Source organism: Pseudophryne corroboree, chromosome 10, assembly GCF_028390025.1.
Source record: "Pseudophryne corroboree isolate aPseCor3 chromosome 10, aPseCor3.hap2, whole genome shotgun sequence".
In the NCBI taxonomy this organism is placed as follows: domain Eukaryota; kingdom Metazoa; phylum Chordata; class Amphibia; order Anura; family Myobatrachidae; genus Pseudophryne; species Pseudophryne corroboree.
In genome coordinates, this window is record NC_086453.1 from 245,332,630 (window position 1) to 245,356,939 (window position 24,310).

Genomic DNA, 24,310 nt, shown 5'->3' on the forward strand with positions numbered 1-24,310 from the left:
CAGCTAAAATACACTCCCCGGTGGGCGGCGACTATGCAAAAGCAGGACTGCAAAAACTAGCTTACAAGCGATCAGGTCTGAATGACCCCCTAAGTGAGTGTAGGTAGCCAGACCAGATGAAGTAGAATTACTAACTGAAATGGTTCACTGAGCCTAAGTCATGTTTATAAGTCAAGCAAAAAAAGCAAGCAACTGGGCAAAACCATGTTGCACTGTAGGTGTGCCAGATGTAACATGCACAGAGTGATTTAGATTTGGGTGGGTTTCTTGGTCAGTTTCTTGATTGTTTATTTACAAATATGAATCAGGACCATTGTGCCAACACAGTAGTAAGGAAAAGAATTATTGAGAAAATCCATAGGGGCAAACTTGTTGATTATTTTTTCTCTTATTGACAAATTGAAAAACAGGTTTGGATAACCTCTATGTTATTGCTTATGCCCCTTATCTGGTTCACCCAGCTGTTTCCCACATGATATTCTACCACAAGAGATCATAACTAAACTCAGGTGTGCCTTAAATCCCCCATAATCTTTTCTAGATTGGGTCAATGGTTATCATTGGCAGAGTTTCAACAAAAGTCTCCATCCCATATACTTAGACCTTTTGAATTATTCCAGATTTGCCATTTTCTACGTTCCCTGACCCCTACCTCTGTATTTAGAGCTTGAATGTCTTTGATAATATTTGTAGACATTAACCTTTAACTAAGGGGTTGATCTCCTAATTTTATGTTATTTTTCTTCCCGCTCTGAGATTTCATGACACCGAGTGGGAAAAAGATCTGTGTCCTCCCCTGGCTGAAGAGACATGGGAGAAAGCGAGACTGGAGATAGCCAAAAGCTTAATATCCACTATAATAAACAAAACCTCATCTAAAGTTTATTATCACTGGTACTATACTCCTGTGAGACTTCATAAAACGTTTTCTTCCTCCAAACCTGCCTGTTGGCGGGGTTTGGGCCACAGGGGAACTATACTATACAGTATATCTGGTTGATCTGCCCATCTATTATTCCTTTCTGCGACTTGGTGCATGGTGTCTTGAATTCTCTCCTTGAAACCCTAGTGACAATAGATCCCTGGATATTTATGTTATGTTACCCCCCTCATGACTTTCACAAATTCTCACAAATAATCCATGACATATGGAGACAAAATGTCACAGTTTATTTTTCAACAACGTACAATAAAACAATGCAATGGCTAATACAAGAAAAGTGGACATTAGTCACAGACGAGCCAGTTATTCTCTCTAAAAAATCCTTTACATGGACCCAAGAGAACGCCTATATAAACTTATGGGGGTATCACTTTTATACAGCAAATGGACCTAAAGATGCTGCGCTATATTGTGGACTCTACAGGACTGCAAGGGTTAACCCCACACCCCTATTCTTCCCCCTGCATGCTGCCGCTTAAGGAGCCATTAGGACTATTTCACACACTACGGTTTGGACCGGACGACAAAAATCCATCCATTTTTTTCCTGTGTGTGTTTTTTAATTAAGTATTGTTGCTATTGGGGCTCTAAGACATCATGGTCACGGTACGTCTGCTGGTTTGTAGCCAGATCTATCCACTGAAATGTCCAGCTGCCGGGCCTTGGCTGTGCTGTCCCTGACGGCAGTGTAGTATGTGTGTGAATTGGAGCTTTCACACACAATGGCTTTTTTCTTCTTCTGCTGCTGTTGCTGCACATGTGCACAGCAGTATGCACGGCTGAAGGCCGTTGTGTGTGAAAGGCTCTGCTAGCCTGTAAAAAAAACGATAACTTTTGCCCGTCTTTTTGCCGTCTGGACAAAACCTGCGTGTGTGAAATAGGCCTTAGGGAGCAGCAGCATGAGCCCCGCACACCAGAGTGGGAAGCATCCCAGCATCAGAGGAGAGTTGATAAATAAAAGACCCCATTGACCAATAGAGAGAGTGTGCTGAGGCGATGGAGCAGCATAACGTGTGGCACCCCATCAGTGCTGCCACGAACTATAGTGTGACTTTAGTGCCCCTTCCCCTGCTGAATGCATCCCCATACCTCCCAACATGACCCTCTCCAGGAGGGACAGAATGCTCTGCTCCTGTACTTACCTCTTAATTTGTGATTGCCATCACCTGTGCTGAAACACCTTTCTTATCCATTACCCTGGTCAACACCGGTTCCAGCAATCATAGAGAAAGGGAAAAGTCCAGAAGCAGAGCATTGTGTCCCTCCTGGAGAGGGTCATGTTGGGAGGTATGCATCCCTGACTGGACACTATTAAATTTTACAGCAGGGATAGGGTTACCTGTGCCCTGAGCGCTGTGTCTGACACAGGGACAGTGACTAATAAGCAACAGGCATATTGATCCTAGAGAGAGAGAGACGGCTTGTGCAGTGGCAGTTGCAGCAGTCTTCAGGGACATTTGGCAGTTGGGCAGAGGCCATCTTAGAAGGACACAGAACAGCAACTTAGAGCAGAGCCAGCTGGTTGTGTGTGACAGGAGTGCTGCATAGCTTATGAAGAGCCAGCTTCTATTTCCGGTGACTGGAGATCATCATTGTAGCAGCCAATTGGTAATTTCGCCCTCCTGTGGGGATCCCACTGCTTCCAGCGGTGCTTGATTGCTGACAGGCATCTGACAGAGCAGAACAGTGATGGGCTCTACTGACTGTGTGGCTGGGAACTAGGCCATGCAGCCTGCCCTCCCTTTTGAAGGACAGCCCTGGAGGTAGCCCTGCTTTGGAGTAACAGACGGTGGGAAGCGCAGAAACAGAGTCTTGCTGCAGCTGCAGACAGAGATCAGCTCACATTGATTAATTAAGGCCAACCTAACCCTTGTAACACAGGTTGGTAACACTGCTGCACTAGCCACACATCACAAGCTTCCTCAGGGACAAAAGACAGTTTAGCTGCTTACATTGTATCTTAGCTCAGATGCTACAGGCAAGCCTAGTTTTGGGACATAAAGCTGCTTAGTACTTTATAAAGGCAATTCCAATTAGCAGCTCCTTTTATCCAAATACACCACTAATTGACCACTACAGTTGTTAATCAATAGTTAAAGGAGCATCAGCATTGCAGGGAGCATAGTGACAGTACTCAGCTCTCTAGAGACCTGCAAGTTATAGACGTCACTGTTACACAGCTATACAGGGAAACTGTCAGCTAAGGACAGAAGTTATACGGAGGCAGGTACAGGGCAGCAATGCTGGCTGACAATGAGCTGAAGACAGTGATATATTTCATTGTAAGGAAACTAGGCCTTGCTCTTTGTATTTCAGTCAGCATACCTCCCAACATGACCCTCTCCAGGAGGGACACAATGGTCTGCTTCTGGACTTTTTCCTTAATTTGTGATTGCCAGCACCTGTGTTGAACAGGTAAATGAATAATGAAAGGTTTCCAGTGGCAAACGCAGGATTTGCATGGGGGGGTTTCCAGAACTGGGCGGAGCCAATCACGGGGGTGGGGACTGAGGTGACCCAGTATATGTTGGGTCCGTAAAACTAGTGTGTCTGTGTGTGTATATATATATATATACATACATATATCTACACATATATATATATATATATATACATACATATATATATATATACATACACACACACATACATATACACATATACATAGCATATTAAACATGCATATATATATATATGTACACACACATACAGTACACATATATATACACATGTATATATATATCATGTGTGTGTTTATATGTATGTATGTATGTATATACATGTGTATATTATATGTATGCACATGGATATATATGTACTATAATTAAAATAAAGTAAACTTTTATTGCACTTACAAGTGCCACCAGGAAGACAGCAGGCTGCTGAGGATGCTAGACAGCCATTAATAATACTCATGCATCTAAAAAAAAAAAAAATTTTTTTTTAGTGGAGGGGGTTTCTGGGTGCTCGGAAACCCCCCCCCCCCCTGGGTGCGCCACTGGTTTCAGTACAGGTGATGGCAATCATAAATTAAGAGGGAAACCCAGGAGCAGAACATTCTTCCCTCCTGGAGAGGGTCATGTTGGGAGGTATGCAGTCAGTCTAGTCCTGCAAAACCTACACATTTTATATAAGACTGTGAACTTTCAAAACTGTGATCACTGAATAAGGAGCTATAGCTATTACGACTGAGTTCTCCAACATGAACTACTTAATGGACATAAACTAGGACATGGGGCCCCACTAGTAATGCAATGTCTATGTTTGTTGCTACCTTTGTTGCTTTTATTAGTTCGATAAGATTGTTAGCGGTGGATAATACATCCTGTAATGTTTTGTGGTAATGTGAATTGCGCAAAGTGTTATTGTCAGTGGTGCAAGTAGAAAGAAAAGGCTTACAGATACTGTGTGTGCGACCCCCCCAAAATGGGTGTAGCCAAATACCACATGGGGCGTGACCAATGAAAATGGGGGCATGGTACACGTATGGGGGGGGCTGATACACATATGACCCCATTAGTGCCAGATACACATTGCCCCACAGTGCCAGATACACGTTGCCCCACAGTGCCAGATATACATTGCCCCACAGTGCCAGATACACATTGCACCACAGTGCCAGATACACATTGCCCCACAGTGCCAGATACACAAATGCCCCCAGAGTGCCAGATATACATTGCCACACAGTGCCAGATATACATTGATACACAGTGCCAGATACACATTGCCCCACAGTGCCAGATACACAAATGCCCCCAAAGTGCCAGTTACACAAATGCCCCCAGAGTTCCAGATATACATTGCCTCACAGTGCCAGATACACATTGCCCCACAGTGCCAGATACACAAATGCCCCCAGAGTGCCAGATATACATTGCCTCACAGTGCCAGATACACATTGCCCCAGAGTGCCAGATACACAAATGCCCCCAGAGTGCCAGATACACAAATGCCCCCAGAGTGCCAGATATACATTGCCTCACAGTGCCAGATACACATTGCCCCAGAGTGCCAGATACACAAATGCCCCCAGAGTGCCAGATACACAAATGCCCCCAGAGTGCCAGATATACATTGCCTCACAGTGCCAGATACACAAATGCCCCCAGAGTGCCAGATATGCATTGCCACACAGTGCCAGATATACATTGATACACAGTGCCAGATACACATTGCCCCAGAGTGCCAGATACACAAATGCCCCCAGAGTGCCAGATACACAAATGCCCCCAGAGTGCCAGATATACATTGCCACACAGTGCCAGATATACATTGATACACAGTGCCAGATACACATTGCCCCACAGTGCCAGATACACAAATGCCCCCAAAGTGCCAGATACACAAATGCCCCCAGAGTGCCAGATATACATTGCCTCACAGTGCCAGATACACAAATGCCCCCACTGTGTCAGATATACATTGCCCCGCAGTGCCAGATACAGAAATACCCCCACAGTGCCAGATATGCCCCCCAGTGCCAGATACAGAAATGCCCCCAGTGCCAGATATGCCCCCAGTGCCAGATACAGAGATGCCCCAGTGCCAGATACAGAAATGCCCCCAGTGCCAGATATGCCCCCAGTGCCATATACAGATATGCCCCCAGTGCCAGATACAGAGCTGCCCCCAGTGCCAGATATAGAAATGCCCCCCAGTGCCAGATATGCTCCCAGTGCCAGATACAGAGATGCCCCCAGTGCAGATACATAAATGCCCCCCAGTACCAGATATGCCCCCAGTGCCAGATACAGATATGCCCCCCGTGCCAGATATGCCCCCAGTGCCAGATATGCCCCCAGTGCCAGATACAGAGCTGCCCCCATTGCCAGATACAGAAATGCCCCCCAGTGCCAGATATGCCCCCCAGTGCCAGATACAGAGATGCCCCAGTGCCAGATATGCCCCCAGTGCCAGATACATATGCCCCGCAGTGCCAAATATGCCCCCAGTGCCAGATACAGAGATGCCCCCAGTGCCAGATACAGAAATGCCCCCCAGTGCCAGATATGCCCACAGTGCCAGATACAGAGATGCCCCCAGTGCCAGATATGCCCACAGTGCCAGATACAGAGATGCCCCCAGTGCCAGATATGCCCCCGGTGCCAGATACATATGTCCCTGCAGTGCCAGATATGCCCCCAGTGCAAGGTACACATGCCCCCCCAGTGCCAGATATGCCCCCAGTGCCAGGTACACATGCCCCCCTTCCCCTGCTGCTTACCTCGCGCTGCTGCTTCCTGTGTGTGAGGGGAGGAGAGCGCAGCGCGCACCTCTCCTGCCCCTCAGTGTCTACCTTCAATTAGGCGCTGATCCATGATCACGGGACGGCGCCGAATTGAAGGTAGCAGCGGCGCTGTGAGCAGCAGCAGAGGAGGGAGCGTTGAGGAGCGTCGGCATGGGTACGGCGTACCCATGGTTTAATTCTTAAGGGTACAGCGTACCCACCTGTACCCGCACACTTGCAGCGCTGGTTATTGTAAATTGTAATAACTACTTCTAAGGTTGCCCAGAAGCGTTCCAGCTAAATAAAACTACTGAGGCGCAACTGTGTAATTAATGCCTGTGCTAATTGTAATTTGAAGTATATTGTGAATTGCCAGAGAAACTTAACTCCCTAATACTTACCTGTAAATTGTAACCTACCACATGATACTTACCCTGAGTGTCACAGACGGAGCTTTGCTGTGCCTCCTGTCAGGGCAGCCCGCAGTTGAGGGAGGTAGCAGAGTGGGCGGCATTGTGGGAGGTAGTTAGCAGTTAGCGGAGAAAGAAGCTGTTCTTACCGTGATTGATTTTCTGGCTCTGACACAGGCAACAGTGGCTAATCAATGTGAGAGGAGTGAGGTGCAGCTTGCTTTACAAGGGGACAGGGAGAGAGGATGACAATGCAATAATTGAGAAAGACCTTGGCAGCGGCAAGGATAGAGTTGGACTTTCCTCCCTAGAAGATAGCAGTGAGGTGGTCTTTCCCTATATCTGAAAGCCAGGAGGTATGGCCACACACAGACAGAGCACCTGGGGCAGTGATGTGATGGCGGCACATACATAGGCAGGTGATCATGGGTGGATGCAGCCAGTGTGCCCACAGGGCACATGCGCTGTGTGCTGAGCATCGTCTGCACTAACCTAGTTATGGCCCTGGCCAGGAAGGACACATACTGTATATGGTCTAAGACACAGCCAGACCAGTCAGCTGACAATGGTGAAAGAGCTAAACATTACCTAATATCATTACAGTGAAAAAAAAACCAACACTGGTGCATTTAATTATCATTACTAAGTCTGCCATGTCTTATTATGTGTACTTATTAGCGGTGGATGGTGAAATCAGAGAGTTGCTCTTTTGACATCATTCTCTGTGATAGCAAAATACAGTACATATAATTTTTGAGATGCACACTAACCATCAAGTCTCCAATTGGGTTGCTACTTATCTGATACTGATCTGCAGAAATAGGACACTATATAATTAATAAGACATGAACATAGGAACACTGATATATTTGCATACCTCCCAACATGACCCACTCCAGGAGGGAAGAATGCTCTGCTCCTGGACTTCCCTCTTAATTTATGATTGCCATCACCTGTGCTGAAATACCTTTCTTATCCATTAACCTGCTCAAAACAGGTGCCGGCAATCATAAATTAAGACAAAAGTCCAGGAACAGAGCATTTTGTCCCTCCTGGAGAGGTTCATGTTGGGACTTGGGAGGTATGTATTTGTCACCAGAAACGCTTAATAATATTATTGTTCATGACTCTAGAACCAGTCTTCTCAATTCTAGTTCTCGAGTACCACCACCAGGTCATGTTTTGTGGATTCTTTAATCATGCTCAGGTGAGTTAATCTATTTTGCTGGGTTAGTAATTATCCCACTTTCTTCCACATATAGAAATCCTCAAAACATATGCTATTATTTACTGACTATGCCAGAGGTTCCCAAACGCAGTTCTCAAGGCACCCCAATGGTCCAGGTTTTAAATGTATCCATGCTTGGCCACAGGTGACTTAATTAGCACCTCAGTCAATTTGATTTAACCATCTGTGCTAAGCCATGGATATACCTAAATCCTGGACTGTTGGGGTGCCTTGAGGACCGCGTTTGGGAACCTCTGGACTATGCTGATTATGCCTTGTTATGTTATTGCATCTGTTTTAAATGACTGTTTTCTGATTACACAGTACTGATTGTTTGCTAATCATTCATGACTTTTTTTTACTGATTAGGTTTTCTGATATTGCCTTAACTGTACATTTATGTTTAACTAACTGCATTCATGGCATATTGTTATCTTGATTGCATCTTGTGGTAATGCTATTATACATGCTGTAAGAATGACCATTTATTGAGCATGTTTTCATGGTCGGCGTCTGAGTTCTATTTGTCCTTTTCAGTTACATACACTAATGAAAGTGTCCACTTATGGTAAATAATCTCTGCAGTGCTTTCAAAATGTCACTATTGTGAAGGGATTAAAATACAAAAAATATTTTTTCAGAGGTTCCTTTATGTGTTGACTTGGCATGCGCATACAACATACCTAGCATGGTGAAACTGATACTTATATGCAAATATCAGTAAAGAATGGGATTCTACTTGCATTACATTCCAGGTAACTCCCTCTTTGTGTAGCACAGGTAGCAGCTTTGAATCCAGGAAGCAAAGCTCTTAAAAAACTTACTCTCGCAAACAGACACGAGTTCTATCAAATGTACAGCACAGCAGACACTGTAGGCATTTCATTTAACTGCCATGGCTGGTGAAGACAATGAGCGGTCAGGCAACCTGACCCAGTTTAAGAAAGAGGATTTTGAGAATGATTGGACCCCAATAGCTTTAGGTGGATTTGGTAAAGTTTACAAAGTGAGACACAAGAAATGGTGGTCGGTTTATGCTGTGAAATGTTCAACCTTATTCCAGGGGGATCCAGAACTTGAAAGGTAAGGTTCACTGGGAAAGCCTGACAATAACATGAGAAGTTTTGCAAAGTTGGCAAAACTGTTTACACAATCTGTGTTTGTATTGCCACAATACGTTGTCTTGCTGGACTTGTGTTTCAAATCATCTACCGTACAGTATGTTTTCTCAAATATTTGATGTCTGAGCACACACAATATAAAAATGACCATTTCATAACACATCTATATACTGTACTTTACATTTTAAGGAAACAAATATAGGATAAAGCAGAAATCAGATGTCCTTGTGTTGTGTTTTTTTTTTTTACAAAGTCACATTAGTAATATTAAACTGATTTTTCTTACTGTTGAAATATATTAAAATAAATAAAAGCAATTGCTGGGAGTCATATGCAATCTATAGTGAATGTACAGATTTGTGCCATATAGTGCAAGGCACCTGCTGCGACCCACAGGTAGCGATTTCCATTCTTCCCTCAATGTTGCATTTTAGTTATCACGTACTAGGAACTTAGGATTTGTTTTTTGTCCCAATAGACAAAGAACAGTGCAGTATTTAATTTGCGTTTAGTAATTAGTAGAGATGAGTGGGTTCGGTTCTCTGTGAACCGAACCTCCCTGAACTTCACGCTCCAAGCCCGGTGCCGAGCCCGGCTCAGGTTTTCCCGCCTGACTGGGAAACCAAAACGAGGCAAAACGTCATAATCCCGCTGTCGGATTCTCGCGGGGTTTGGATTCCATATAAGGAGTTGCGCGTCGCCGCCAGTTTTACTCTGGCATTGGAGAGTGTAGAGAGAAGACGTGTCTCCGTCCTCAATGTCCTGCATCAGTACAGTGGTAGTGTCTTGTGCTGCATCAGTGGTGGTGGTGTCCTCTGCTGCCATTTGTCCAGTGCTGCTGTATAAGTCCAGTTCAGTGGTGCTGTGTGGTGCTCTATCAGTCCAGTGGTGGTGTCTTGTGCTGCATCAGTACAGTCACAGTGGTGGTGTCCTCTGCTGCCATATGTCCAGTGCTGCTGTATAAGTTCAGTCCAGTGGTGCTGTGTGGTGCTCTATCAGTCCAGTGGTGGTGTCTTGTGCTGCATCAGTACAGTCACAGTGGTGGTGTCCTCTGCTGCCATATGTCCAGTGCTGCTGTATAAGTTCAGTCCAGTGGTGCTGTGTTGTGCTGCATCAGTTCAGTGGTGGTGTATTGTGCTGCATCAGTCAAGTCACAGTGGTGGTGGTGTCCTCTGCTGCCATATGTCCAGTGCTGCTGTATAAGTCCAGTCCATTGCAGTGGTGCTGTGTTGTCCTGCATCAGTCCAGTGGTGGTGTCCCTGTGCTGCTGTATATGTCCGGTGGTACTGCCGTATATATGTCCAGTGATACTGCTGTATATATGTCCAGCAATACTGCCATATATCTGTCCAGCGGTACTGCCGTATATATGTCCAGTGGTACTGCCATATATGTCCAGTGATACTGCCGTATATGTCCAGTGGTACTGCCGTATAAATCCAGTGATACTGCCATATATGTCTAGTGGTACTGCCGTATAATTCCAGTGATACTGCTGTATATGTCCAATGGTCCTGCTGTATAAATCCAGTGGTAAAGGCATATAAATCCAGTCCAGTGATGCTGTCGTATATATGTCCAGTGGTTCTGCTGGATAAATCTAGTGGTACTGGCGTATAAATCCAGTCTAGTGATACTGCTGTATATGAAACAAGGATAATGCTGCGCTTGTTATAAGCAGCTCTTATAGATATGGTAATTGAATTAAAAATAAAAAGAACGCTAAAGTGTATAAAGCAGGGTGATTAAATGTTAGAACTTGTGGCACCTGTAAAAAAAAAGGTTGGTTAATATCAATAATTTTTACACTCTTTTGAGTGAATAATTGCGTAGCAGATGTTGCACGGTTTTTTATATACTTTAGTACTGCAATATAATTCTAGTGATACTGCCGTATAAATCCAGTGGTACTGCCATATAAATCCAGCCCAGTGGTACTGCCGTATAATTCCAGTGGTACTGCCGTATAATTCCAGTGGAACTGCCGTATAATTCCAGTGGTACTGCCGTATATGTCCAGTGATAATGCCGTATAAGTCCAGTGGTACTGCCGTATAAATCCAGTCCAGTGGTACTGCTGTATAAGTCCAATGGTACTGCCGTATAAATCCAGTTCAGTGGTACTGCCGTATAAGTCCAGTGGTACTGCCATATAAATCCAGTCCAGTGGTAGTGCCGTATAAGTCTAGTGGTACTGCAGTATAATTCCAGTGATACTGCCATATATGTCCAGTGGTGCTGCTGTATAAATCCAGTCCAGTGGTACTGCCGTATAATTCCAGTGATACTGCCATATAATTCCAGTGATACTGCCGTATAATTCCAGTGATACTGCTGTATAATTTCAGTGGTACTGCCATATAATTCCAGTGATACTGCCGTATAATTTCAGTGATACTGCCGTATATGTCCAGTGGTAATGCCGTATAATTCCAGTGATACTGCCATATATGTCCAGTGGTGCTGCCGTATAAATCCAGTCCAGTGGTACTGCCGTATAATTCCAGTGATACTGCCATATAATTCCAGTGATACTACCGTATAATTCCAGTGATACTGCCGTATAATTTCAGTGGTACTGCCATATAATTCCAGTTATACTGCCATATAATTTCAGTGATACTGCTGTATATGTCCAGTGGTAGTGCCATATAAGTCCAGTGGTACTGCAGTATAATTCCAGTGATACTGCCATATATGTCCAGTGGTGCTGCCGTATAAATCCAGTCCAGTGGTACTGCCATATAATTCCAGTGATACTGCTATATAATTCCAGTGGTACTGCAGTATAATTCCAGTGATACTGCCGTATAAATCCAGTGGTATTGCCGTACATGTCCAGTGGTACTGACCTGTGCTGTATATTATTTACTCTATTTAAAGGGGTTAATATTTAATTCAAATAATTTTTACAGGGTTTGCCCTTTGTGGTGTAGGGATACGCTGTCCTGTGCCGCATATTGTGCTATATAACTCCAGAAAAATAATGGAGGATAAAGTAGGGAAAGATCAAGAACCACTTCCTCCTAGTGCTGAAGCTGCTGCCCCTAGTCATGACATAGACAATGAAAAGCCATTAACGTCGTCTGCCAAGGCAGATGCCCAATGTGATAGTAGAGGGCATGTAATACCCAAAAAGCCAAAGTTCAGTAAAAAGACCCCAAAAAATAAATTTTAATGGTCTGAGGAGAAACGTATACTAGCCAATATGCCATATACGACACGAAGTAGCAAGGAATGGCTAAGGCCCTGGCCTATGTTCATGACTAGTGGTTCAGCTTCACGTGACGATGGAAGCCCTCATCCTCCCACTAGAAAAATTATAAGAGTTAAGATGGTAAAAGCACAGCTAAGAACTATGCGTTCCAAGATGGTATCACAAATCCCCAAGGAGAGTCCAAGTGTGTCGGCGGTTGCGAAGCCTGACCTTCCTAACACTGGATGGGAAAAGGTGTCTACTTCCACCATTTGCATGCCCTCTACAAGTGCTGGAAGGAGCATCCGGAGTCCAGTTTCTGATATTCAAATTGAAGATGTCACTGTTGAAGTATACCAGGATGAGGATATGGATGTTGCTGGCGCTGAGGAGGAAGTTGACGATGAGGATTCTGATGGTGATGTGGTTTGTTTAAGTCAGGCACCGGGGGAGACACCTGTTGTCCATGGGATGAATAAGCCCATTGTGATGCCTGGGCAAAATACCAAAAAAGCCATGTCTTCGGTGTGGAATTATTTCTCCACAAATCTGGACAACAGGTGCCAAGCCGTGTGGTGCCTCTGTCAATCCGTAATAAGTAGTGATTAGGACGTTAACCACCTAGGAACATCCTCCCTCATATGTCACCTGCTGCACATTCATCAGAAGTCAGTTTCAAGTTGTGAAACTTTGGGTAAGAGTGTAAGCAGTCCACTGACACCTAAATCCCTTCTTCCTCTTGTACCCAAGCTCTGCAAGCCACACCACCAACTCCCTCAACGTCAACTTCCTCCTCAGTCAGGAACGTCAGTAGTCCTGCAGGCCATGTCACTGGCAAGACTGAGGAGTCCTCTCATAACTGGGATGCCTGCCGCTGCCGTTGTTGCTGCTGGGAGTTGATCGTCATCCCAGAGGGGAAGTCAGATGACCACTTGTACTACTTCAAGTAAGCAATTGACTGTCCAACAGTCCTTTGTGAGGAAGATGGAATATGACAGCAGTCATCCTGTTGCAAAGCAGATAACTGAGGCCTTAACAGCTATGTTGGTGTTAAATGTGCATCCGGTATCCGTCCATTAGTTTTCAGTGGGACTTAGATATTTTATGGAGGTAGTGTGTCCCCGGTACCAAATCCCATCTAGGTTCCACTTCACTAGGCAGGCGATACCGAGATTGTACAGAGACATCAGAAAAACTGTCCTCAGTGTCCTAAAAAATGCAGTTGTACCCACTGTCCACTTAACCACGGACATGTGGACAAGTGGAACAGGGCAGACTAAGGACTATATGACTGTGACATCCCACTGGGTTGATGTATTGCCGGATGCAGCAACAACAACAGCAGCGGCACTAGTAGCAGCATCTCACAAACGCCAACTTGTTCCTTGGAAGGCTACGCTATGTATCACAGTATTGCATACGAGGCACACTGCTGACAACCTCTTACAGAAACTGAGGGACATCATCGCAGAATGGCTTACCCCACTTAGACTCTCCTGGGGATTTGTGATATCGGACAACGCCACCAATATTGTGCGTGCATTAAATCTGGGAAAAATCCAGCACGTCCCATGTTTTGCACATACAATTAACTTCGTGGTGCAGACATTTTTTGAAAAATGACAGGGGCGTGCAGGAGATGCTGTCAGTGGCCAAAAAAAATGCGGGCCACTTTCGACATTCAGCCACCACGTGCCGAAGAATGGAGTGCCACAAAACACTTCTGAACCTACCCTGCCATCACCTGAAGCAAGAGATGGTAACGAGGTGGAATTCAACACTGTATATGCTTCAGAGGATGGAGGAGCAGCAAAAGGCCATTCAAGCCTATACATCCACCTACGATATAGGCAAAGGAGGGGGAATGCACCTGACTCAAGTGCAGTGGAGAATGATTTCCATCTTGTGCAAGGTTTTCCAACACTTCGAACTTGCCACACGTGAAGTCAGTTTAGACACTGCCAGTTTGAGTCAGGTCATTCCCTTCATCAGGCTTTTGCAGAAGCAGCTGGAGAAATTGAAGGAGGAGCTAAGACGGAGCAATTCCGCCAAGTATGTGGGACTTGTGGATAGAGCCGTTCATTTGCTTTGCCAGGATTCAAGTGTGGCCAATCTGTTGAAATCAGAGCACTACATTTTGCCCACCGTGCTCAATCCTAGGTTTAAAGCCTACGTTGTATTTCTCTTTCCGGCAGACGTAAGTGTGCAGAGGTTCAAAGACCTGCTGGTGAGAAAATTGACAACTCAAGCGGAACGTGACCCGTCAACAGCTCTTGCTTCATTTTCTCCCGCAACTGGGCCTGCGAGGAAAAGGATAAGATTTCCTAGCTCACCTGCTGGCATTGATGCAGGGCAGTCAGAAGCGAGTGCTGACATCTGGTCCGGACTGAAGGACCTGCCAACGATTACTGACATGTCTACTGTCACTGCATATGATTCTGTCACCATTGAAATAATGGTGGAAGATTATATGAGGGACAGCATCAAAGTAGGCATTTCAGACAGTCCATACATATACTGGCAGGAAAAAGAGGCAATTTGGATGCCATTCAACAAACTGGCTTTATTTTACCTAAGTTTCCCCTCCCCCCTCCAGTGTGTACTCCAAAAGAGTGTTTAGTACAGCCGGTAACCTTGTCAGTGATCAGCGTAGGAGGTTACTTCCACAAAATGTGTAGAAAATGATGTTCATCAAAATGAATTATAAATTCCCTCCAGGAAGACCTTGACCAGCAATTGCCTCCAGAAAGTACACAGGGACCTGTGATGGTGGATTCCAGTGGGGATGAATTAATACTCTGTGAGGAAGAGGATGTACACACTGAATGGGGTGAGGAATCGGAGGATGAGGGTGAGGTCGACATCTTGCCTCTGTAGAGACAGTTTGTGCAAGGAGAGATTGATTGCTTCTTTTTTGGTGGGGGCCCAAAAAAAACAGTAATTTCAGCCACACTCGTGTGGCAGACACTGTCGCTGAAATGATTGGTTTGTTAAAGTGTGCATGTCCTGTTTATACAACATAAGGGTGGGTGGGAGGACAATTCCATTTTGCACCTCTTTTTCTTCTTTGCATCATGTGCTGTTTGGGGACTAGTTTTTTAAAGTGCCATCCTGGCTGACACTGCCGTATAAGTCCAAGGGTACTGCCGTATAAGTCCAGGGGTTCTGTCGTATAAGTATAGTCCGGTGGTGCTGTCTTGTGGTGCATCAGTCCAGTGGTGGTGTCTTGTGTTGCCATAAATCCTGTGGTGGTGTCCTGTGCTGTATTTTATTTACTCCAAATTAAAGGGTTATATTCATTACTTTTATTATTATCCAAATAATTTTTACAGGGTTTGCCCTGTGTGGTGTAGGGGTACGCTAGCCTGTTCTGCATATTATTATAATAGCTCCAAATAAAAGGGTTATTATTATCCAAATGAATTTTACAGGCTTTTCCGTGTGTGTGTGTGTGTGTGGTTTAGGGGTATGCTCTCCTGTGCCACCAATATTTTGTGTGTATTACATCTGGGCAAATTCCAGGATGTCCCATGTTGTTTGTGTTGCTTACTTGTGTTGCTTAGCTTAGTCATACATCTGGGATGCGGTCAAGATTCCACTGGACGGAATCCCGGTGGTCAGAATACCGACACCGGAATCCCAACCGGCACCCATAAAGGGAGAACAAATTAGTGTGCCGAGCATAGCGAGGCACCGTGCCCGCAGCATGGTGTGCGCAGCGAGCCCCCAAGGGGCTGCGTCTCGGGATTGTGCTGGTCGGGATTTCGGTGTTGGTATTCCGACCACCGGGAATCCGTCCAGCGGGATTTCGCACTGATCCCATAGATCTACCTCATTGCACCTCTTTTACTTATTTGCATTATGTGCTGTTTGGAGACTAGTTTTTGAATAGTGGCATCCTGTCTGCACCTATAGTGCCACTTCTAGATGGGCCAGGTGTTTGTGCCACACACTTGTGTCGCTTAGCTTAGTCATACAGCCACCTCATTGCACCTGTTTTACTTCTTTGCATGATGTGCTGTTTAGGGACTAGTTTTTGAATAGTGCCATCCTGGCTGCAACTACATTGCCACTCCTAGATGGGCCAGATTAGTCATACAGCCACCTCGGACTGGCCCACAGGGGAACAGGGGAATCCCCCGGAGGGCCCCACTGTCTTTGGGCCCACCGCCTTCTTTATGGATCAGGTTCCAGATTCTCTCCTAGTGCACTTGAATTGTGCATTATACATATGTTACGTTATACTTCACAAGAATATGGTTTATTATATATTTACCAAGGGGCACAGAACATGTACTCTGTAATGATTAGCCAAACCTCTGTGGTGGCTGGCCACGCCCCCCACTGCAGCTTGGCCACACCCTTAAGCATGGGCCCCAACAACAGCTTTCCCCTGGTTGACCCTTCATGCCCTTGTCCGACACTGACATGCAGGCTTGAAATCAGCCAGCCACAGAACCTGTGTAATTCATGGGTGTCCCAGTTTAAAGGGTTAGTATGGTCAGCCTGCAAAGGTGTAAACCAAAATTTCACTATATATATAGAATCAGGAAAATAAAAAATCAAACAACACAATTTCTATGTGTACACCAGGGTAGAGGTATAATTATTTACCCCTTATTCGCCTTATGGTGAGATGGTTATATAAATGACTGTCTGCTAGGTTGCAAAATCATCCATTATATCCAAAGTCACACTTGACAGGGCTCCATGGTACAGGTTTATAAGCAGGACAAATGTTTTCCTAGATGGCAAAAAATATTTCGAAAATGTGCTTACTACAGTAGTATACAGATGGAGCCTCCCTTGTCTTTGCCTGCCTAGTCGCAGGCGTGCACTCCCGGCGTGACTAGGTGATCCGTCCGCCTAGTCACGCTGGGTGTGCACAGAGCCGCTTCCCATTGAAAGCGTCTCTGTCTGGCCGCGCGCGCCTGCCCGGACCGAGACGCTCTCCATACGAGTGAATGGGGCGCGTCTCCGTCCGGGCGCACGCCCGTCCAGACGGAGACGCTCACAGCGGGCACACCTAGTCACAGATGGAGCCACAACTAGCGTGGCTCCATCTGTAGGGCAGTGATTACCAAACTGTGTGCCTAGGCACCCGGGGATGCCATGAGACACTTGAGGGGTGCCTTGGGTTTGTGGTCCAGGATCAAATTTATTTTCGGTCAAAGTGATAGGCAAAGCCAGTGGTGGTGGCTGCCAACATAAACATGTGGATAATTAGAACCACAACTATGTCTACCACCACATAGCTGAACCTAAGGTTGACAGGTAAATACAATTTACATAATTCATCTACAGTTCATACACTGAAAACATTTATTTTAAGCCAGATACCAACCCAGAAAATTCTTCATATGTTAGTGACATTAATGCATGGTCTCCCACATATATATATTTCACTGGAGGAAAATGCAACGTAAGGAAACAGTATAGTAAAGTCATAAAAGAACTGCAGGGTGGAGGATGAATGACTACTGTCCATTATCTGCCCTATAACATATCACAGGTCAGCCGTATCTAACCTGTTTATACAGACTACATACTTTTTATTCAATTTTGCATCTTACTTTACTTATAATGTACTAGGTATATAGGATTAGTATATTTGTAGCAAAGGAATTGGTATAAAGTTGCAGATAAAGCATAGTGCAAGTCATTCGAATCTAACCTGTTTTTACCTGTTGAAACAGACTTTGGTAAGAGTGTACTAGGTGTTTAGGATTAGTATGTTTGTAGGAAGGGAATTGATCTAAATGTGCAAATAAAGCATAATGAAGCAGGGTGCTTGTACCGGACCTTTATTTTGTTTCTTTACCCGCTTTTCTACTTTTTCCCTCATTTTTTTTACTTTTTCCTCCATTGTGCTACATTTTCCTCAATTTTGTGTCTTTAGTTTGCTTTTAGTGTACTAGGAATTTAGGATTTATTTTTTGGTGCTACGAAGTCACAAAGTCTGCGGCGGGGTAAACAGGCTATTTTGCGTGATATGAGGACGTGTACTGTGTAGATGCTTCTCCATCAATCCATGTGTATCCATTATATAATGCCTTGCTGTAGGTGCAACTTCCTTGGAACAAAGTATCCTGGAAAATTAAAACTATCAGCAACTAATAATAGTAACATTAGTAGCAATTGATATTAGAAAGGAACAGTGGGCCTACTCAGAGATAAACACAAACCATGGGTTATGGCTGAGCAGTTCGGCAGTCATTCTCAGTAAGCTGAAGGAGGCTTGCTCAGATGGCTGAGGCCTGCAACCATCAGACCCGATGCTAATTTTCTTGCAATGGAAAGTTGTACGAGTTTAGAAAAAGAATAACTGTAAGTTTAAGTGAAAATGTGTACAGTGGTGGGAATCAGGTAAAATAGCCTAGTGAGGTTAAGGAGATGGTTTGTGAATTTCACAAGTGTGCCTAAAAAGATGAGCTTTCAGTGAACTCTTAGTGCCCCATTTATCAACAATGCATAACCATTTTAGCACTCACTAAAGGGGTTATGTCCTACTTTCAGTAATCAACAAACAGCGGTAAACTAAGTTTACCGCTGTTTGTTCCTGTACTGCTATCACCATATATAGATGGCGAGAGCGGTATGGTTCCTATTGCCAGCAATGGGGAGCCAGTACAGACTTTCTGACTTCAGTGAAGCCTTCTGGGCATTACTGGGTCCCGCCAGTTGAAGGAGTCATGTATGCGCAGACTGTTCATCGCGTATGCGCATGGCACACAAGTCTGTCGCTCGCAGCATTAAGCTGCCAGCAGCAGAGAGGAAGACAAAACTGAGAATGGTCACTGGATGTTGCCTGAGAGGTAAGTAATGCTGAATACCAGCTGCAAATTTGTTAGTGTCGCAGCAATACTAAACAAAATATGCTGCTGGTATACAATTTTGTTTATAAATGAGGCTCTTAGTGTTTAATACTTTTACATTTACTTGTAAACTGTAAAGGACAAGTCCCACTTGTCCATATCACTGTGGAACTGAGCAGAAAAGTGGTTTCCACATTTGAAATAACCATCAGTATATAACCCTGCCTATAAAAAAACATCCACTTTCCCTGTGTGAGCGGGAGGGCACTATATATGCCCTATCACATCAATACTTGCAAATGGACACATGCATTACCCAATATGTAAAGGACAATCTATTCCTTTTTAATGGATCTATCAGGTTCTATTAAGTAATTTGGGATTAATGAATAACACCCTAATTAATATTGTGTCTCTCTGTATCAAGTAGAATGGCTGCATAAGTGATTTGCCCAATACATTATGGCAGTGGTTCTCAAACTCGGTCCTCGGGACCCCACACAGTGCATGTTTTGCAGGTAACCCGGCAAGTGCACAGGTGTATTAATTACTCACTGACACATTTTAAAAGGTCCACAGGTGGAGCTAATTATTTCACTTTTGATTCTGTGAGGAGACCTGCAAAACATGCACCGTGTGGGGTCCTGAGGACCGAGTTTGAGAAACTGTGCATTATGGTATGATGTAAATGTAATAGCATGTGAATAGCGGGCATCTGTGATATCCGTATGTGTCTGGCCAATGTTTTAAAAACCAACTTAGTTTTGCCTTCTAAATAATTATTCACTCCTTCATCCATTTTTAAAACATCAGCCAGACTCCCCAATAAATCGCAGATGCCTGCATTTCGAGTCTATTATATTGACCCCCATATCAGACTGCTTGATACAATTTGTAAAAAAGTATTACTGTAAAATACATTATTATTTAAGTGGCTGATATAATTGATGACTAATTTCAATGGATGTTTATGGATATTTTCAAAAATAGGAGTCTATGCAATTTTAAATGTAGTTAGTTTATATCTTTTTATTTATTTAGAAAATCAAAATGCAGAAAGTGTACTTCTGTCATACAAATAAATATCACTGAGGGTGTGAGCCATACGCTAACCACTGTACCACCATGCTACCCTTTGATTGGCCTGAGACTTTCTATGTATGTTCAACAGTCAAGTTGCATCTTGACAAGATGAATTCCACTGACAATGACTTACCTAAGGCAAAAGAATATACTTTTTTTTTAAACTGTGGAGTACTGTATATATTATTTCCAAGTCTACTTCCTTATGCATCATGTTAGAGAATATATGCAAATGCAAATATCTAGGCTCTTTGCCAAAGTCAATTAATCTATTTTGGATATTCTCTACATAATTGTTTTAGGATAATTATAGCACTGAATATAAATGCTCAACTAATCCACAATTAAGAATACAAACCAATATGAAGCAGAATGTGTTAAATACTGTAGTATAATATTTTGTGGTTTATCAATGAAAGCATAAAGCATCACTTTTATACCTACAGTATATGGAATTGTAAATCCTGCCCAATGGAATGTGAAAATAGTAATGAATGGGAGAGAATGCTACTGCTGCTGCTACTACTACTACTACTACTACTACTACTACTACTACTACTGCTAGTACCAGTGGCAAACGCAGGATTTCTAGAGTGAGGTTTCCAGATGCAGTCCACAAACTCCTGCTCTGCGGAACATTGGAGCAAGTGCGGGAGTCTGGGGGAGCGGTAGAAGAACCTTGTAATGACCCTGAACATTAATGTAAACATTGGTCTTTTTATAGACTGGATACTTTATGGAATACAGTATTATTATGTAACACTATAGATGGTCTTTAGATATTTAAATAATATAGTGGTCAGGAAAAGGTTAAACATACCATAATAAATAAATAAATATAATAGATCCAGTACTACACTGAAACATTCTCCCACCTCATTGTAAGGCTCCTGTCTCTTCTTCCTGGTAGCTACTCTCTGGTCCAGTGCACTGATTGAGGACTCCGATCCACACACACAGCAAACTTGTTAGAAGAAGCTGCTACCATTGGTCATGAGTAGCTCTGATCCACACACAGCAAACTTGTTAGAAGAAGCTGCTACCATTGGTCATGAGTAGCTCTGTCCCTTACACAGCATGATGTAGTGACAGCTCTTGAATTCATATTATATAACATTGCTATTGTCATAATTTGAGTCACTTGCCAAGAGAATAGGGTTTTCCGGGCAACCAGACCCCCCCCCCCCCCCCCCGTGTTTGCCTAAGTCTTGTACTACTACTGCTACTATTATTATTATTATTACTACTACTACTACTGCTACTACTACTACTACTACTGCTAATAGGGCTGCTACTGCTACTACTACTAATGCTACCACTACTACTACAGCTACTACTACTGCTGCTGCTGCTACTACTGCTAGTGCTACTACTACTACTACTGCTGCTGCTGTTACTACCACTACTGCTGCTGTTACTACCACTACTACTGCTATGCTACTATTACTCTACTATTTTTATTAATATTGCTGATACTAATGCTGATGCTGCTGCTACTACTACTACTACTACTACTTCTACTACTACCACTATTATTATTGCTGCTGCTACTACTGCTACTTCTACTAATACTGCTACTATTAATGATACTCTTACTTTCTCTGACGTCCTAAGTGGATGCTGGGACTCCGTAAGGACCATGGGGATTAGCGGCTCCGCAGGAGACTGGGCACAACTAAAGAAAGCTTTAGGACTACCTGGTGTGCACTGACTCCTCCCACTAAGACCCTCCTCCAGACCTCAGTTAGATTCTTGTGCCCGGCTGAGCTGGATGCACACTAGGGGCTCTCCTGAGCTCCTAGAAAGAAAGTATATTTAGGTTTTTTTATTTTACAGTGAGATCTGCTGGCAACAGACTCACTGCAGCGAGGGACTAAGGGGAGATGAAGCGAACCTACCTAACAGGTGGTAGTTTGGGCTTCTTAGGCTACTGGACACCATTAGCTCCAGAGGGATCGACCGCAGGACCCGACCTTGGTGTTCGTTCCCGGAGCCGCGCCGCCGTCCCCCTTACAGAGCCAGAAGCATGAAGAGTCCGGAAAATCGGCGGCAGAAGACTTCGGTCTTCACCAAGGTAGCGCACAGCACTGCAGCTGTGCGCCATTGCTCCTCATGTACACGTCACACTCCGGTCACTGATGGGTGCAGGGCGCTGGGGGGGGCGCCCTGAGGGCAATATATGACACCTTGGCTGGCAAATCTACATCATATATAGTCCTAGAGGCTATATAGATGTAAAATTACCCCTGCCAGTATTCCAGAAAAAGCGGGAGAAAGTCAGTTGAAAAAGGGGCGGGGCTTATCCCTCAGCACACTGGCGCCATTTTCTCTTCACAGTGCAGCTGGAAGACAGCTCCCCAGGCTCTCCCCTGTAGTTTTCAGGTTCAAAGGGTTAAAAAGAGAGGGGGGGCACTAAATTTAGGCGCAATATATGTATACAAGCAGCTATTTGGGGAAAAATCACTCAGTTATAGTGTTAATCCCTGCATTATATAGCGCTCTGGTGTGTGCTGGCATACTCTCTCTCTCTGTCTCCCCAAAGGACTTTGTGGGGTCCTGTCCTCAGTCAGAGCATTTCCTGTGTGTGTGCGGTGTGTCGGTACGGCTGTGTCGACATGTTGGATGAGGAAGGTTATGTGGAGGCGGAGCAGAGGCCGATAAATGGGATGTCGGCCCCTGTGGGGCCGACACCAGAGTGGATGGATAGGTGGAAGGTATTAACCGACAGTGTCAACTCCTTACATAAAAGGCTGGATGACGTAACAGCTGTGGGACAGCCGGCTTCTCAGCCCGCGCCTGCCCAGGCGTCTCAAAGGCCATCAGGGGCTCAAAAAACGCCCGTTACCTCAGATGGCAGACACAGATGTCGACATGGAGTCTGACTCCAGTGGCGACGAGGTTGAGACATATACACAATCCACTAGGAACATCCGTTACATGATCTCGGCAATGAAAAATGTGTTACGCATTTTCTGACATGAACCCAAGTACCACATAAAAGGGGTTTTATTTTTGGGGAGAAAAAGCAGCCAGTGTTTTGTTCCCCCATCATGAATGAATGAAGTGTGTAAAGAAGCGTGGTTTCCCCCGATAAGAAACTGGTAATTTCTAAAAAGTTACTGATGGCGTACCCTTTCCCGCCAGAGGATAGGTCACGTTGGGAGATATCCCTTAGGGTGGATAAGGCGCTCACACGTTTGTCAAAAGGTGGCACTGCCGTCTTAGGATACGGCCACCTTGAAGGAACCTGCTGATAAAAAGCAGGAGGCGATCCTGAAGTCTGTATTTACACACTCAGGTTATATACTGAGACCTGCAATTGCCTCAGCATAAATAGGGCTGCTGCAGCGTGGTCTGATACCCTGTCAGATAATATTAATACGCTAAGACAGGGATAATATTTTGCTAACATTGAGCATATTTAAGACGTTGTCTTATATATAAAGGATGAACAGAGGGATATTTGCCGGCTGGCATCCAGAATTAATGCAATGTCCATTCTGCCAGGAGGGTATTAGAAACCGGCAGTGGACAGGTGATGCTGCCTGTAAAAGGCACATGGAGATTCTGCCTTATAAGGGTGAGGAATTGTTTGGGGATGGTCTCTGGGACCTCGTATCCACAGCAACAGCTGGGAAGAAATTTTTTTACCTCAGGTTTCCTCACAGCCTAAAAAAGCACCGTATTTTCAGGTACAGTCCTTTCGGCTTCAGAAAAGCAAGCGGGTCAAAGGCGCTTCCTTTCTGCACAGAGACAAGGGAAGAAGGAAAAAAGCTGCACCAGCAGCCAGTTCCCAGGATCAAAAATCTTCCCCCGCTTCCTCTGAGTCCACCGCATGACGCTGGGGCTCCACAGGTGGAGACAGGTGCGGTAGGGGCGCGTCTCGGGAACTTCAGGGACCAGTGGGCTTGCCCACAGGTGGATCTCTAGGTTCTGCAAATAGTATCACAGGGATACAGGCTGGAGTTCGAGGCGACTCCCCCTCGCCGTTACCTCACATCAGCCTTGCCGGCTGCCCTCGGAGAAAGGTAGTACTGGCGGCAATTCACAAGCTGTACTTCCAGCAAGTGAAAGCAAGGTACCCCTCCTTCAACAAGGCCGGGGTTACTATTCCAAAATGTTGTGGTACCGAAACCAGACGGTTCGGTGAGACCCATTCTAAAATTGAAAGCCTTGAACACTTATATACGAAGGTTCAAGTTCAAAATGGAATCGCTCAGGGCGATTATTGCAAGCCTGGAGAATTTCATGGTATCACTGGACATCAAGGATGATTACCTGCAT

At 44.7% G+C, this 24,310-nt stretch overlaps 1 protein-coding gene across 2 annotated transcripts in view; it reads left to right on the plus strand.

The window, feature by feature from the left end:
- Positions 1–2,262: 2,262 nt before the first annotated feature.
- The window catches only part of ANKK1 (ankyrin repeat and kinase domain containing 1), a 241,108-nt gene continuing 219,060 nt past the window's right edge, over positions 2,263–24,310 (plus strand). Inside the window, exon 1 of one of the 2 annotated variants that reach the window (XM_063943185.1) lies at positions 2,263–2,824. Coding sequence is in view for 1 of the 2 variants with exons in the window: in XM_063943184.1 (XP_063799254.1) it covers positions 8,707–8,894 (188 nt within the window). In the remaining variant the exon portion in view is untranslated. Of the gene's footprint in view, positions 2,825–8,592; positions 8,895–24,310 lie in introns of those variants that run through there. The other variant, XM_063943184.1, reaches the window with a different exon arrangement.